The following is a 16,518-nucleotide window of genomic DNA, read 5'->3' as shown; positions in this document are numbered from 1 at the left end:
TCTGAGGTCAAAAACCATCGACCTCTGCTTTGTTACGGCGGTAGACCCATCGGCCGTAACTCCCGGGACTCTACAGGAGACCCAAAACATCACCACATATCGGTAGACTAGTCCCTGAACCTCCCTGAGGCTATCCGAATATGATCTGAGGTCAAAAACCACAGACCTCTGCCGTGTTACGTCGGTAGACCCATCGGCCGTAACTCCCGGGACTCTACAGGTGACCCAAAACATCACCACATATCGGTAGACTAGTCCCTGAACCTCCCTGAGGCTATCCGAATATGATCTGAGGTCAAAAACCACAGACCTCTGCCGTGTTACGTTGGTAGACCCATCGGCCGTAACTCCCGGGACTCTACAGGTGACCCAAAACATCACCACATATCGGTAGACTAGTCCCTGAACCTCCCTGAGGCTATCCGAATATGATCTGAGGTCAAAAACCACAGACCTCTGCCGTGTTACGTCGGTAGACCCATCGGACGTAGCTCCCGGAACTCTACAGAAGACCCAGAACATCTCCACATATCGGTAGACTAGTCCCTGAACCTCCCTGAGGCTATCTGGATATAATCTAAGGCCAAAAACCATCGACATCTGCCTTGTTACGGCGGTAGACCCTTCAGGTGTAGCTCTCGGGACTCCACAGAAGACCCAGAACATTTCCACATATCGGTAGACTAGTCCCTGGACCTCCTTGAGGCTATATGGATATTATCTAAGGTCAAAAACCATCGACCTCTGCTTTGTTACGGTGGTAGACCCGTCGGTCGTAACTCCCGGGACTCTATAGAAGACCCAGAACATCTCCTCATATTGGTAGACTAGTCCCTGAACCTCCCTGAGGCTATCCGGATATGATCTGAGGTCTAAAACTACCGACCTCTGCCGTGTTACGGCGGTAGACCCATCGGACGTACCTCCCGAGACTCTACAGAAGACCCAGAACAACACCACATATCGGTAGACTAGTCCCTGAACCTCCCTGAGGCTATCCGGATATGATCTGTTGTCAAAAACCAAAGTCAAATCGCCTAACTCATACTTGTACGGCGTTGAACACATAGGCCTTAACTTGACGAAGTTTCGGATGATCTAGAACATCGGAAACCATGTAAATTTGGTGTAGCTGTATAGCTGACTTCATAACGATTCCAAAACACTATAAATTTGTATAGTTTAGTTGATTTTTTATAAAAATATAGCCCATGTCTCCCATATAGCCAAAATCCCATAAGCCCTGTACCTCGCATATGCAACTCTTGCGACAAAACCGAATCAGGTGGAATGACTCGTATATGCAAAGTTGCATATGCGAGGCGCTCTTATACGAGGTTTAACTGTATTAGCTTTTAACAGTCGCTTAAATTTTGCTAAAAAAACTAGATTTAAAATTTAATTCTGACTTGTGACGAATTTTGAAGATTTTGTTGGATTTCTGCACTAGTCCTTATTTGTTAAATGATGCAAAGACATCGTGCTAGTTCCATCTTGTAGAGTGGCCTACTTGGATCCAGCAATCTAGTCATCACCTACTGTGCTAGCAACATAACTGCTTGAATTGTATTTCACTTCCGATTAACGTTCAATTCATCACATCCAGAAAGCTTATGATTTTTTTTTATTTCGTTCATGTAACGCAAGATGGTCCATTTCAGATTGTTACTTCCTTCCTCTTCAAGCCGCGGCAACAAAGCCCAATTCTTGCGTAATAACCCTCAACCTGTCAAAAATTGCTCCAATTCGATGCGCGCGATGGTCGTTTTTTTGGGGTGATGAATGAAAAATATTCACTCGGAAGTTCGTATTGATGGATCGTGAGCGATATGTTTCATTTTCTTTTCGTTTCTTTTCAAGAAAGAGAGGGGGAGATCAAATTTGTTTACGTTGAAGTCGATTCTTGTTAGCGCACTGGTTGGCAATTATCTCAATTTTCTTTTCTCTTGGTGGCTTAATTTCAGATAACAGCGATAGTGAAATCCGAGATAAACCGTACGGTAAGTTTACTCTTTTTTTCAAAGTTCTCTTTCTATTCGTTTCCGAGTGCGATCCTCTGTTAATGATGATGATGATCGTAGTAGTGGTGATGATCGTGCCCGCGATCGTGGATGCTGCGACAGCAAGAGCCGAACAAGCAACGAACCTCACCGAAACGGTGGGAAAATTTGAATTTTGACAATGGAGAGCCGAGCGATTTTGAATGAAACGACGATCGAGTGCGAGGGAGAACAATGCCTTGTGGTACAGGATCGGTTATAATCGATCTGAGAGTGAGAGAAGGGGGATCGCGGCAAAGAACATGATAATCTTGGATCTTGCCTTGCTTCCTGATGATGCTCGCGGGGTAAATTGCTGACGACGAAAAAAAAAGAGTTAATTTAAAGCATGACTCGGGCGAGGATCGTGTTCGATCCTCTGAATAATGATCAAAAAATAATAATAATCTGCATATCTTGCACACACTCTGCGGTACAAGATCCCTTTCTCTCCCCGAACGATCCACTTAATAATGTAATAAAACGCCGATCGGGCCCGGTGAACATTATCCGGATATGAGAGAGGCCTTTTAATAAACAAAAGAATCTCTCACGTTTTATCGCGAGTGTAGCGAAAGAGAATGAGTGAATATTATTTTTAATCGCGATGTCGCGATCGATTGTCTCACCGATCGCGCGCTTTTGTTTCGCTCTCATCCAAGCAAGCGTGGTCCAAAAACCTGCTTCGCCTGTGCGATATTCGAAATTTGAACGTCAACGAGCATGCATGGCCAACTGGGTTCTCACACACTGAGCAAAAAAAAAAAAAGATCTGAGCTCGAGACAGACAGTCTGGCCTTTGCTTTGCAGGGCAAAGTACTTCAAACAACAACAACAAAAGGGGAAAGAAACAAACGGCAAAGCTGAGAATATTAATTAAAATTGATTTTAATTATCGGCCACGGTTTGATGGAAAATAAATAGAGGTAATATTTTAATGAGAACACAAATCGGGTTGCGGGAGGCAAGCCGGCGAATCATGAACCAGAAGAGCACAGAAAAAAACAAGAAAAAAAAACAGAGAGTAATCGTCGCTACAATGTGAGAGCAAAAGAATAAGAGCGCAAAAAAGCGTTGTTTATTAATTTCCAGTCAGCTGAGCAAAATGAGAAAAAAGAGTAGCAGAAACAAATTATTAATATACGATTAATTCCCCTGCTTTGGCAAGGGACGGAGCAGGTCGGGTGGTCGGTGTGTGTGGCATTTGAAGGTTATGTGAACCGCCCGGCACAATCAAAGAAGTAGTGCAGTTCGGAACCAATCTCTGGGTCCGGAATTGTACGGTATTGTATCGTCGTCAAGCATGAAATTAGTGGGTTGGGATTGCTGTAAAGTTGTGAAGAGTTCGAAATTGTTTGTCATTTCGTAGTGGGAGGTGAGGAGTTTAATAAAAAAAATATCGTGACAATTTGCAATTGAAAAAAATCCTTCAAATCAGCAATTATTTAAATTTACCATACATTGTATTAAAATTCTTTTTGATACATTTAGAATAAAATTTTAGTTTTAAATTATTTGATCTATATAAGTGAGTTTTCCATTGTTTTAATAATAACCAGTTCGGTCAAATAAATATCTTAGTTATTAATCTATGTTTATGGGATTTTCCATTCATAAAAAAAATGTAATAATATTGTGAGTTTTGTCATTCTTTCAAACATGAGCAGTTCTATCAAACAGAAATAATATTTCAAGAGATTTTTAATTCAATGAAAACAACGTACTTTTGATGGAGGCATTTTTCATTCCATGAACAAAAAAAAATCCGACTTCTAAAATATTTGTATTAGTTTTTTTAAAGCAAAATATTCTTAATTATCTTACACCATTTATCTATTCTTCCTTTTATCCATTTCACCATTTGTCTTTCGACCTATTGTTATAAAATCTAAAAAGTCACACAAACAAAATCAAAATCTTTTTCTTAAAGTGAATCATTTATAAAACTCTTACGCACTTGATGTTAACTTTAGCGTCCCACTTTTTTTACAATCAATTCAAATTTAGTTGAATATTTCATCCTCTAACACAGATGAGCAATTATTTTAATTCAGCCTTGTAAAGAACGGTACCAATGTAATATCGAATCTTCTAAAAAGGTTCCAAAATCTGATTTAAAATGCCTTGACAATTTCTCATTCAAACTGCAGCCCAGATAGCCACAATGAAGTTTTCCTAAAAACATAGTCAGCTACATCACACCTGATTGCACTTGTACAGAAAGGTGTATCTCACCGATAAGTTTATCACCACACACCGGTGGTGTGTCTAGACACCTTTTGGAACAAAGTAGCCTGGGAAACGAAACACCTGCTGGCAGCCTCCGCTGATTCACCATCCAAGGCCTACTGGGAGTGCGCTCGCCCACCTGAACTCCGATTCTCACGGGGGGGGCTCAATACCGATTCATCCGTTGGCAAACAGCCACAAACAAGCCGACGCCGCCGCCGCCAACTAGGATCCCCACACACTCACACCTTTCCCTTTCATCTCATATTGTCGGTTCTCCGCCTACTTTTTCCGCGTCCGAGACTCGCCGTAGCATCCTCTACAAAGTAGTTGGTCCATTGACGAGGCGTCCGGCGAGCTCTGATTTACTACAAAACGGGCGAAATCTACAAATTAACTACTGATCACTGTCATCATCAGCTTCTCCACTGTCGTCGTCATTAAGTGAAGGGGGGAAGGAATCGTGTTTAGTTGAGTGGTGCAAGATGAAGAACGCTCGAACCTCGCTCGCTCTCAAGTCTCATCTCATCGCAGGAGGCCTTGCCAGAGAGGCACGACGCAACGCGCGGCCAGCGCGAGATAAAGCCATAAAATTTAACGTAAAGAACTGTCAAAATATTTATTACTTCTTTTTTTTACTATCTCCTTTCCTTTCTCTTTTGTGTTGAGTCATATTTTCATTATGTTGTTGCTGTTGTTGCTGTGGGGTAGCCCTTTATCTTTGCTGGGTCAGTGCCAGAATGATGAACTGGTAGATTCGAGGGGGGAGTGGAGGGCCTAGGGGAGAGCGCAGTGCAAGTAACAAATATAAATCATAATTTAAATTAAGTGACTTTTTATTACCTTTATCTCACGTCGACCGATTCCCATCGTCGTCGTCGCCGTCATCTTCTTCATAGGAAGAAAACTGGCTTAAGCGCCTCGAACACACACACACTTGCTCATCTGATCCGGAAAAGTCACTGAGCTGAGCTGAGCTTGAAGCGATCGAGATTGCAAAAGGGCCGAACAGATTATACAAATTGTTCGTTTCAAATTAAATAATAAATGAATTCATTAAATTGCACGATCTTTGCTGGACGCCGCAGCCGCCAACAACGACTCCATTCTCGATCGTAGGCTAGGGGGTGGTGCATCATCTTGGGAGGGTGAGGGGAGCAATTTTGTTTATATATTTGGTCTAAATGGTGCCTTTTGTTGGGCACTTTTCTTGATGAACAACATGATTTTTGCTTCGGTGCCGGTCAGCGGAACGAAAGTAAACAATTATTTTCGAAATTGTAGAATTATTTCATCTGGGTCCGCAATTAATCATTGCAGGTTGCATTTTGTGGAATTGCGAAAAAGTAGCGTGAAACATTGTAGCAATGAGAACAACATTGTTTCATTGCAAAACTTCTCTTATCTGGAAGATTAAGGAAATGTGTACTTGTTGGTTTAAAAGACCACAAACTAGGGAAAACTCTTGTTTTATAGGCTGATTAAGGACTCTTTTCTTTATCCATCCAACATACCGATTGTTTGATTGTGATGTTTTACGTTTTTCATAAAAATATTGTAAGGCCGTTGCAAATATTTTTCAAAGTTTATGACGTTGTAATTTCAATTTTTAGCTTTTTTAATTTTTGCCCCCTCAACTTTGATCGGAGTCGAGGGACATAAACTTCAAAAATATTTGCAACGGCCTTAAATGAAAAGAATCGAATTTCTATTTTCTAATCTAATCTGATCGAACACAAGCGCAGCGAGTCTGTTTATCACTCGATTTCAGATAAAAAAAAACGCTTTTTATGAGCTGTAATTGAATGTCAAAGTGTTGATATGCCAACATTATAGGCATGATGGAGTTAGATATTGTTTCCCTAGTACTTTCGAGTACCCCCGATATGTATCACACTCATTAAAGTGGCACTGCCTACTGCGTTGCATTAACCGAATGAACCAGATTCTAAGAATGGAATATAAATTCCATAGAATTTTCATCGAATGAGGCAGTAAAATGTCGGTCCCGGCCTTGGTTGTTAGGCAGTTAAGTCATTCCAGGTGTAGGAGTCGTCTCCATGCCATAAGTACAAACAACACACCAAACCAAGCCTACTCCGGTGGAATCGATGGCGGCGGTTGGACTCGCAATCCGAAGGTCGTCAGTTCAAACACTGGGGTGGAAGGTTCCTTGGAGTAAAAAGAGTTTTGGGTGCTCTCCCCATTCAAGCATTCGGACTCCTAGGTTCGAGCAGAAACTTGCAATAGAGACCACAATAGACCCGGGGGTCGTTAATGTGGATGGTTTGATTTTTGATTTGAGAATTTTCAGGGAGAAGAAGAAAAAGACGTGGAAATACCATATCAAACTTCTCCAGACTTCTAAATCCAACGGTATGAGTTCGCACCCTACCTAATTTCATTTGTTTTTTGTTCACATTCAAAGTGATTTTCCTTAAATTAAAAATTCTAAACTTTTAAAAATGTTCCAAATTCAAACGTTCTTAAAATTCTAAATTATTTCAAAAACCTAAACTTTAGAAATTTCTTTAAAGATTTTAGAACGTTTAATTTTTTTTCTAGATCCTGGAAATTATAAAATCCAAAGGTTCGAAAAACTCTAGAACCTTGTTTTTTTATTTCTCATAAACTAAAATTTCTGGTAAATCTACAAGTTTTTTTTAATTGAATAAAATACAAAAAATCTTAAAAAATAATTCTTAAAATTGTAAAAATATCAATAAATTTCTAAATTCCAAAATAAAAATTACAAATGAAAAAATCTGTTTTTTAAATCTTAGTGATTGTTAAATTAAAAATCTTTAAATTATTAATACATCTTATTTTTTGAAAATTTGAAAGAAAATGGAAAAAAGTATAAAATTTTAATATATTATTTACACTATGATATTATTGCTTTTTCGTGATTCAAAGAATTCTAAATGTTAAAAAATCTTTTCAGGTTTGTAAATAAAAAATAAAAAAAATTAATCTAATCTTGAATCATAAAAAAATAAAAAAAAAAATGCTTGAAATTTTAAATTATGGAATTGTTTTGAAAAATATATAACTTTAAAAATTTAAATAACAAGCCATAATCTTCACATTTAAATGAAAAAAGTGTTTTAAAATGCATTTTACACTAGTTCAGTTGTTTTGCAATCATTAGTTTTCAAAAAATCTAAGATCTGACAAAAACAAAAATTGTATCGAAAAAAAAGATTTTGCATCGAAAATTTTCAAAAAATCTTAAGATTTTTTAATAAACCCAAACATGCTAAAAATGATTTTAAACGCAGGAGAATGTATTTTAGTTTGATTTCAGCTGGTTGCACTTGAATTTTCATTGACATTTTGAAGTTTATTGTAAAAATATTTTTTTTGCCCCTGATTTTTCGGGCCAATTTTTAAGGGGGGGGGGGGGAGAATGTATTTTAATTTGATTTCAGCTGGTTGCACTTGAATTTTCATTGACATTTTGAAGCTTATTGTAAAAATATTTTTTTTTGCCCCCTGATTTTGCGGGCCAATTTTGAAGGGGGGGGGGGGGTGACAAAAACTTTTAAAAATATTTGTACCACCCTTAAAAGTTTAATAAAAACGAAGCTTCTAAGATTTTATAATTTAAAATTTTTAAATCTAAAAAAAATCAAAATTACCAAGTTTTTAAAATTCTAAATTATTTAAAAAATAAAACTAGCAGTTAAAAAAATTGAAAAAGCTAGGAATTCTCAAATTTGAAAGAAAATCTTTTTTTTTAAAGAAAGCTTTATTTAAAATTGTTGAACAAATAGTATCACAAACTTCATTCAGAAAGAACCGAATTTCAGTATTATCTGATTTTTTTAAATAGGGTTGCTTCACTTGTTAATCCTGATTTCGTTCAACGGAATTCAAACATTAACTCATCCAACCCCTCACAAATAAGATCACCTCAAAATTATTGATCGCGTCAACCTTATTTCAAACAATTCGCCACCGTATGTGTGTGTGTGTGTTTGTGTGTAGGTCATTTTTGCTACCAAAAAAGGAACCTCAAAGGCGTCTCATTCCTGTGTGACCAAAGCCGGTGCCGCGCGGGCAATGGCGGCATCAAAGTAGCCCAAGACGACGACCCACAAACACTGGCATGCAATCAATGTTGATGTTGTTGTCGGTGTACACACGGAGGGAAAAAAGGGTTACCCGAGCGCGCGCGCGTGAAGATAAAACAAAATTAAAAACATATCAAAGTCTCGTCAATGCACATGTGATGAGAAGGCAGACAGTAGTAGCAAAACAAAAACAACACGTTAAAAAGCTGATCTCGTCAGATCAGCCCGCAAATTTAGTTGGTCGGTGAATACAAAAGGCAGAACGATGCATAAATTATGGTTTCGAGGGACGGTTTCTTCAAAATAGCGCGAGTTTTTTTCATGCCGGTATCATCTGACGGAATGCCAAAAGTGGGACAGAAAGAGGTATGGAAATTAGATTCTGCCCCCTTTCTGGTAACGGTTCTAATTGTTTTCACCTTCTTCGAATCGATCAAATTTCCGCGTCGAAAAGGCAAAACTTTTCGTGACTCTGAATTCGAGAGCTCCCAGGGTATGTAAATACCACAGAGTGAAAAATGACCACCTTGGAGTGATCTCCGACTGACGAATACGTGTCTGGACATCGAATCTCGTGGTCCACCGACTGTACTCTGTAATTATAATATTCAAATCACAATATTTAAATTTAACTCTCCCTCGTTGATTTGCTTGTGTGTATCATGACTGCTCGGAGCCATCAAGTAGGCATTGGATTAATCCACCTACCTTTACAGGGAAATTCTTTTCTATCATCTTCCCAATTTTAAACCCACGTAACTACAACGTTTTTCCTCTCAAATAAACCAACACCAAATAACCAAATGACGATCATGTCGGATGTTGGCGTAATGTGGCCGCCGCCGCGGCACATCCTCCCGAGGGGCTGCTGCTCCGAACGAATGACAATCAGAGAGTCCAAATGTTACCCCGGATTGACGAGCGATGGGACGACTTTGACGCGCCGGGGCAGAATCGTGATTTAAGTCTGAAGAATCGGGGGTCCGGGTGGAAAGGGCGCAATTATAAGCACATTAGAGGCACGGATAAAACGTAAACAAGGGAGGCTTGTTTTTGGATTTTGGTTGTTTTCATAGGTTTAGTTTGAGAATGGTCAGTGAAATTAATAGAATGTTAAAGCTCAAATGACAAAAATATTTGTCACATTTTAGTTTTGCATGCTTATAACATAAAACTGGAAACTGAACCATAATTTTCAGATTTCAATAAAATTGTAATATCTCTGCCTTAAATTCAACATTTTCGTTGAAGTTTTCAAAACAATCAAAGGGGCTATCCATATCCATATTCAAAATGCTCCAAAATTTATATCTTAATAAAATCGAATTGGGATCTTCAGAAAAAAGTGAGATCTTGAAAAGGACAACGAAAAATTTGATTGATTGATTTGATCATTTGATTTTTCCCCAAAATTTTAAATTGAAAACATAAATTAAATTTGTAATGGCTTTAATGTTTATCGAAAAAAATTGAAAATGTGGGATTCCATTTTTCAAAATTCCAATAAATCTAAAAACTTAATTTTTCTGATTTCTTTTTAAAAATTCTACTACTTTTGCTGCAATCATTTGAATCAATTGGGTGATTAAAAAATGGTTTGCTCATTAAATTTTAAATTAAAAGTCGAAAGTTTATAAGAAATATAAAACAGAAAAAAGACTACCTACAACTTTAGTAAAAAAAAAACAAAAAAAAATTCAGATGATGTAATAATGTTTAAAGCAGTTTGTGATACTATCTGCATCGAAATTTTTAATTATGGGTTTGAAATTTAGTTTTTCTAGGTGATATTGTGCCTTTAAATACTATTTTTTTAACAGGATTGATGACTTTGATTAAATTTAAAACCAGAAGAAATTGTTAAAACACCGGAGTAAAACTTATTTTTTTTTAACCCTTAAAGACCCGGGACGTTTTGTGTTTAGTAAAATCGATGTAACTCGGTCAGTTTTCAACCGATTTGAGTGCTTCAGGTTGCAAAATCAAGGGGATTAGTTGCGCCATCAAATGGGTTGGGGACCATCCCTCCTGACCCCTCCCCCCTTTCAGGGGAAGCAAAATAAGCTGTCGCTAAAATCAATAATCGAGAAAAATCGTTGGAAAACATTAAAAAACTGATAAATTATGACCCTTTTTTGCTCTTTAGCCATTTTCGAGTCACGTCAATCAACTTCCGGTCATATAGAACCGATACCGGATGTTCCGGATACCGGTTCTGCTGATACTGGAACATGTCCAGTTTTTTGTCATAAACAATATTATTATGATTGGTATTTACTACAAAATGCAATCAAAATGTTTTATTATGCCCACAATCTGTAACCGCCTCCAGTATGGCCACACCGGATGTTCCGGATACCGGTTCCAATGCGGCCATTTCTCAGAATCACTCAAGATGGTCATGCGACACCTCAAACATCATGGAATCAGCTAGGTATTTACTTTGCAATTTATTTCAAGTGTCTTTGACAAAATTATTTCCAAATATGGCCACACCGGATGTTCCGGATACCGGTTCCAATGCGGCCATTTATCAGAATCACTCAAGATGGTCATGCGATGCCTCACATATCATTGAATCAGCTAGGTATTTACTTTGCAATTTATTTCAAGTGTCTTTGACAAAATGATTTTCAAATATGGCCACACCGGATGTTCCGGATACCGGTTCCAATGCGGCCATTTCTCAAAATCACTCAAGATGATCATGCGACACCTCAAACATCATGGAATCAGCTAGGTATTTACTTTGCAATTTATTTCAAGTGTCTTTGACAAAATTATTTCCAAATATGGCCACACCGGATGTTCCGGATACCGGATCCAATGCGGCCATTTCTCAGAATCACTCAAGATGGTCATGCGACACCTCAAACATCATGGAATCAGCTAGGTATTTACTTTGCAATTTATTTCAAGTGTCTTTGACAAAATTATTTCCAAATATGGCCACACCGGATGTTCCGGATACCGGTTCCAATGCGGCCATTTCTCAAAATCACTCAAGATGGTTATGCGACACCTCAAACATCATGGAATCAGCTAGGTATTTACTTTGCAATTTATTTCAAGTGTGCTTGATAAAATTCACACACACTCACACTCACACACACACACACACACACCGAATGTTCCGGATACCGGTTCCAATGCCATCATTTATCAGAGCTACTCATGAAAGTCTTGCGGTATTTCAAATATCAAGGAATTTGCGCACCGCTATTTTGAAAAACGCACAAGTCTAAATTTCAAAATTACAACATTACAAAAAGAGTAAAAAATCGTATTTTTTATTTTATTTTATTCAATTTTGGTTCAATTTACCAAATTTGAAAAGTGGTTTGGCGTCATCTACAAATGACGTAGCAAATCAAAAATGCGATCACTTTATATGCAACGTCACGCACCATCAGTCCCATTCTCTCCCTAAACTTTTACTTCATTTGTGGACGCCACCTTTTCTCATTCTGTTTTGTTCTGTTATTCGACGATGCGCGAACGAGAGAGAAGGAGAGAACGACGAAACGAACGCACCCACGTGTGGAGAGTTTTTTGGCGCGAAAACGACCGAGTTTGCACGATCGTTTGAAAAGCTGAGCAAGTTCGTCGCAAGCAGCCGGATAGTTCTGACGGAACAAGTCTCCGCGAATCCAAGCTAGGAAATCTCTAACTAGCCAAGATAGTTTTACAAATAAGCTGCTAAATAGAAAATAAGGAGAAAAATAAGTGTTTTAGTTTTGTGCTCGCAATAATCCGACCCTCGTAGTGAAGTTGTTCCCCAAGTCCGCCGAATACGGTCCACAAATTGAACTACAATCCGATCACCATGAACGCGGGCGATCTTGATTTCGAGTTCAGTGAAGAGGAAGACGATGACGTATCGGATGGCACTATTTCCGATCTCGATAGTGGAAGTGATTCGGAGGAGGAGTCTTGCAGGTTTGTTTTTTAGTTCTTTTTCATTTAGACTTATGTGCAATAAGGTTCTTTATCACTAGAGCATAAATGAACTAATTTTTTCTTAGATTTGACCGAGTATTTATATTTTTTTCAGCTCCGCAGCGTTTGTCGGAAAAAACGGAAGGCGATGGTGCAACCTGCCCGACGACGAAAGCCCTACGACTATGGATTTCGATTCCAGCAACGTTGGTCCTGCACCACATTGCAGGAAAATGAAAACGCCGAGAGATGTGTTTCTGGCTTTCTTATCGCCGGAAATTATCGATGAGATTGTTGTCTGTACCAATTTGTACGGCACGGGAAGGTACGGCAAAGAATGGAAAGCCGTTACAACCAACGAGATATTGAGTTTCATCGCGATTCTCATTGCTGCGGGACGAAATCATCAGAACCATGTCAACGTGAATGACATGTGGACCTCCAACAAGAACTGGAGAATCAACTTCTACCACCACGCCCTCGCCAAGAACCGGTTCAAAGAGATTTTCATCTGCTTACGCACTGACGATGTGCGGACGCGCAAGTCCCGTTTCCTAAAATCCGGTGATAAGTTAGAACCGATTCGGAATATTTTCGACATCTTTGTTGCAAATTGCCAGCGAAACTACGTCCCGCCCAAGGTCCTGACGGTTGATGAGAGATTGTGCCTGTTCAGAGGTTTGTAAAAATCATTCCAAAATTGAAACATGATAAGTTTCGTCCTTCGTTACTTCTAAATTAATTGTACATGTATATCGTTTCTTATTTTTCACATTTGTAACAAAAAAAAACTTACTATTGCCCCATAGGTCGCGTGTCGTTTCGGGTTTACATAAAAGCAAACCCGGAAAATACGGCATAAAAATCTGGGTCTGTGCCACCGAGACCGGGTATATCATTTTTGCCAGGTGTACACCGGTAAAAGCAAAGATGGCCCTGAAAAGGGCAAGGCATGCGGGTCGTAAAGGACTTGGTGGCACCCTACCTGAACACCGGACGAGAGGTCACCGCGGACAATTTGTTCAGCAGTGTAGAACTGGCCGAATACTTGTACAGGGAACAGACGGCGTACACGGGAACGATGCGGGCCAATAAGGCAGACATTCCTCCTGAGTTCACAGCGAAGCAGAATCGACAACCAGGCTCTTTCCTCCAGGGGTTCAATGGATCGAAATCTCTTACTTCGTTCTATGAACGAAAAGGAAAGAAGCCGGTTGTCTTGATCTCGACCAAACGCTTTGGGGAGCCTACTGCGGGCTGCAAGCCACCGGTGGTGCAATACTACAACCAAACGAAAGGATTTGTGGATGCGGGAGATCAGCAGACTAGGCACACGACAGTGTCACGGAGGAGTCGCCAGTGGCCGAAGAAGCTGCTGTGTGAAATAATCGACATGTCAACCCTCAATGCGAACATCATTTTCCGGGAAGTAAATCCAGGCTTTGCTGGAGGAAGGAGCGAGTTTTTGCGAATCCTCTCCGAAGAGCTAGCGGTTGACCACATCCGAGATCGGCTACGTGCTGGACATCTCCCCGAAGAACTGAAAAACGAGATGCAATCTTTTGTGGCTGATTTTGACAGCAGGAAAATTTGTAGTGTTTGTGTAAAGATCGCCAAAGAAGTTTGCTCGGTGTGCAAAGCTCTGATGTGCGCTAAGCACTTCCAAGTGAAGAATTTTGTTCTCTGCAAAACATGTGCCGAGTTGGGAGCCGCACCATTTCAGACCTACGAAAAACCAAGAGCTGCCGTTGTGCCATGTGCTCAAAGCGAAAAGTGTCGCGCACCAATCAACGTTGTGACAAATGTGGCCTTCATGCTTGTCAGAACTGTTCCGTCGATCGAAGTTTCAAGTTCTGCGAGGAATGTGCGTCGAATATTCGCACGATTTAGATGATTCCGTACAGTCACTATCACATACCATCAGCAACAAATCAAATAAAATGAATGAATTGACTCTAAATAATGTGTTTATCTCTAAAAACAAAGCAGTTTTATATTTTTATAAAAAAAGGATAAGCAATATTTTGACAGAATCTTACAAAGCGGTTTCCGGAACATCCGGTGTGGCCATATTTGGAAATAATTTTGTCAAAGACACTTGAAATAAATTGCAAAGTAAATACCTAGCTGATTCAATGATATGTGAGGCATCGCATGACCATCTTGAGTGATTCTGATAAATGGCCGCATTGGAACCGGTATCCGGAACATCCGGTGTGGCCATATTTGGAAATAATTTTGTCAAAGACACTTGAAATAAATTGCAAAGTAAATACCTAGCTGATTCCATGATGTTTGAGGTGTCGCATGACCATCTTGAGTGATTTTGAGAAATGGCCGCATTGGAACCGGTATCCGGAACATCCGGTGTGGCCATATTTGGAAATCATTTTGTCAAAGACACTTGAAATAAATTGCAAAGTAAATACCTAGCTGATTCAATGATATGTGAGGCATCGCATGACCATCTTGAGTGATTCTGATAAATGGCCGCATTGGAACCGGTATCCGGAACATCCGGTGTGGCCATATTTGGAAATAATTTTGTCAAAGACACTTGAAATAAATTGCAAAGTAAATACCTAGCTGATTCCATGATGTTTGAGGTGTCGCATGACCATCTTGAGTGATTTTGAGAAATGGCCGCATTGGAACCGGTATCCGGAACATCCGGTGTGGCCATATTTGGAAATCATTTTGTCAAAGACACTTGAAATAAATTGCAAAGTAAATACCTAGCTGATTCAATGATATGTGAGGCATCGCATGACCATCTTGAGTGATTCTGATAAATGGCCGCATTGGAACCGGTATCCGGAACATCCGGTGTGGCCATATTTGGAAATAATTTTGTCAAAGACACTTGAAATAAATTGCAAAGTAAATACCTAGCTGATTCCATGATGTTTGAGGTGTCGCATGATCATCTTGAGTGATTTTGAGAAATGGCCGCATTGGAATCGGTATCCGGAACATCCGGTGTGGCCATATTTGGAAATCATTTTGTCAAAGACACTTGAAATAAATTGCAAAGTAAATACCTAGCTGATTCCATGATGTTTGAGGTGTCGCATAACCATCTTGAGTGATTTTGAGAAATGGCCGCATTGGAACCGGTATCCGGAACATCCGGTGTGGCCATATTTGGAAATAATTTTGTCAAAGACACTTGAAATAAATTGCAAAGTAAATACCTAGCTGATTCCATGATGTTTGAGGTGTCGCATGACCATCTTGAGTGATTCTGAGAAATGGCCGCATTGGATCCGGTATCCGGAACATCCGGTGTGGCCATATTTGGAAATAATTTTGTCAAAGACACTTGAAATAAATTGCAAAGTAAATACCTAGCTGATTCCATGATGTTTGAGGTGTCGCATGATCATCTTGAGTGATTTTGAGAAATGGCCGCATTGGAACCGGTATCCGGAACATCCGGTGTGGCCATATTTGAAAATCATTTTGTCAAAGACACTTGAAATAAATTGCAAAGTAAATACCTAGCTGATTCAATGATATGTGAGGCATCGCATGACCATCTTGAGTGATTCTGATAAATGGCCGCATTGGAACCGGTATCCGGAACATCCGGTGTGGCCATATTTGGAAATAATTTTGTCAAAGACACTTGAAATAAATTGCAAAGTAAATACCTAGCTGATTCCATGATGTTTGAGGTGTCGCATGACCATCTTGAGTGATTCTGAGAAATGGCCGCATTGGAACCGGTATCCGGAACATCCGGTGTGGCCATACTGGAGGCGGTTACAGATTGTGGGCATAATAAAACATTTTGATTGCATTTTGTAGTAAATACCACTCATAATAATATTGTTTATGACAAAAAACTGGACATGTTCCAGTATCAGCAGAACCGGTATCCGGAACATCCGGTATCGGTTCTATATGACCGGAAGTTGATTGACGTGACTCGAAAATGGCTAAAGAGCAAAAAGGGTCATAATTTATCAGTTTTTAATGTTTTCCAACGATTTTTCTCGATTATTGATTTTAGCGACAGCTTATTTTGCTTCCCTGAAAGGGGAGGGGTCAGGAGGATGGTCCCCAACCCATTTGATGGCGCAACTAATCCCCTTGATTTTGCAACCTGAAGCACTCAAATCGGTTGAAAACTGACCGAGTTACATCGATTTTACTAAACACAAAACGTCCCGGGTCTTTAAGGGTTAAATAAACATTTAAAATTTTATTCATGACAAATGTTTCATAAAAAG

General features: G+C 39.4%; 1 protein-coding gene across 5 annotated transcripts in view; it reads left to right on the top strand.

Moving 5' to 3' along the window:
* The window catches only part of LOC6033627 (protein nubbin), a 163,707-nt gene that overhangs the window by 24,799 nt on the left and 122,390 nt on the right, over positions 1 to 16,518 (top strand). For all 5 annotated transcript variants that reach the window (XM_038252453.1, XM_038252457.1, XM_038252456.1 and 2 more), the window contains one exon: positions 1,965 to 2,000. In XM_038252453.1, the coding sequence (XP_038108381.1) occupies positions 1,965 to 2,000 (36 nt within the window). The remainder of the gene's footprint in view (positions 1 to 1,964; positions 2,001 to 16,518) is intronic.

The sequence above is a fragment of the Culex quinquefasciatus genome, chromosome 2 (assembly GCF_015732765.1).
Source record: "Culex quinquefasciatus strain JHB chromosome 2, VPISU_Cqui_1.0_pri_paternal, whole genome shotgun sequence".
Classification (NCBI taxonomy): Eukaryota; Metazoa; Arthropoda; class Insecta; order Diptera; family Culicidae; genus Culex; species Culex quinquefasciatus.
The sequence above is the reverse complement of the archived record's forward strand: the minus strand, read 5'-3'. Positions and strand labels throughout refer to the sequence as shown.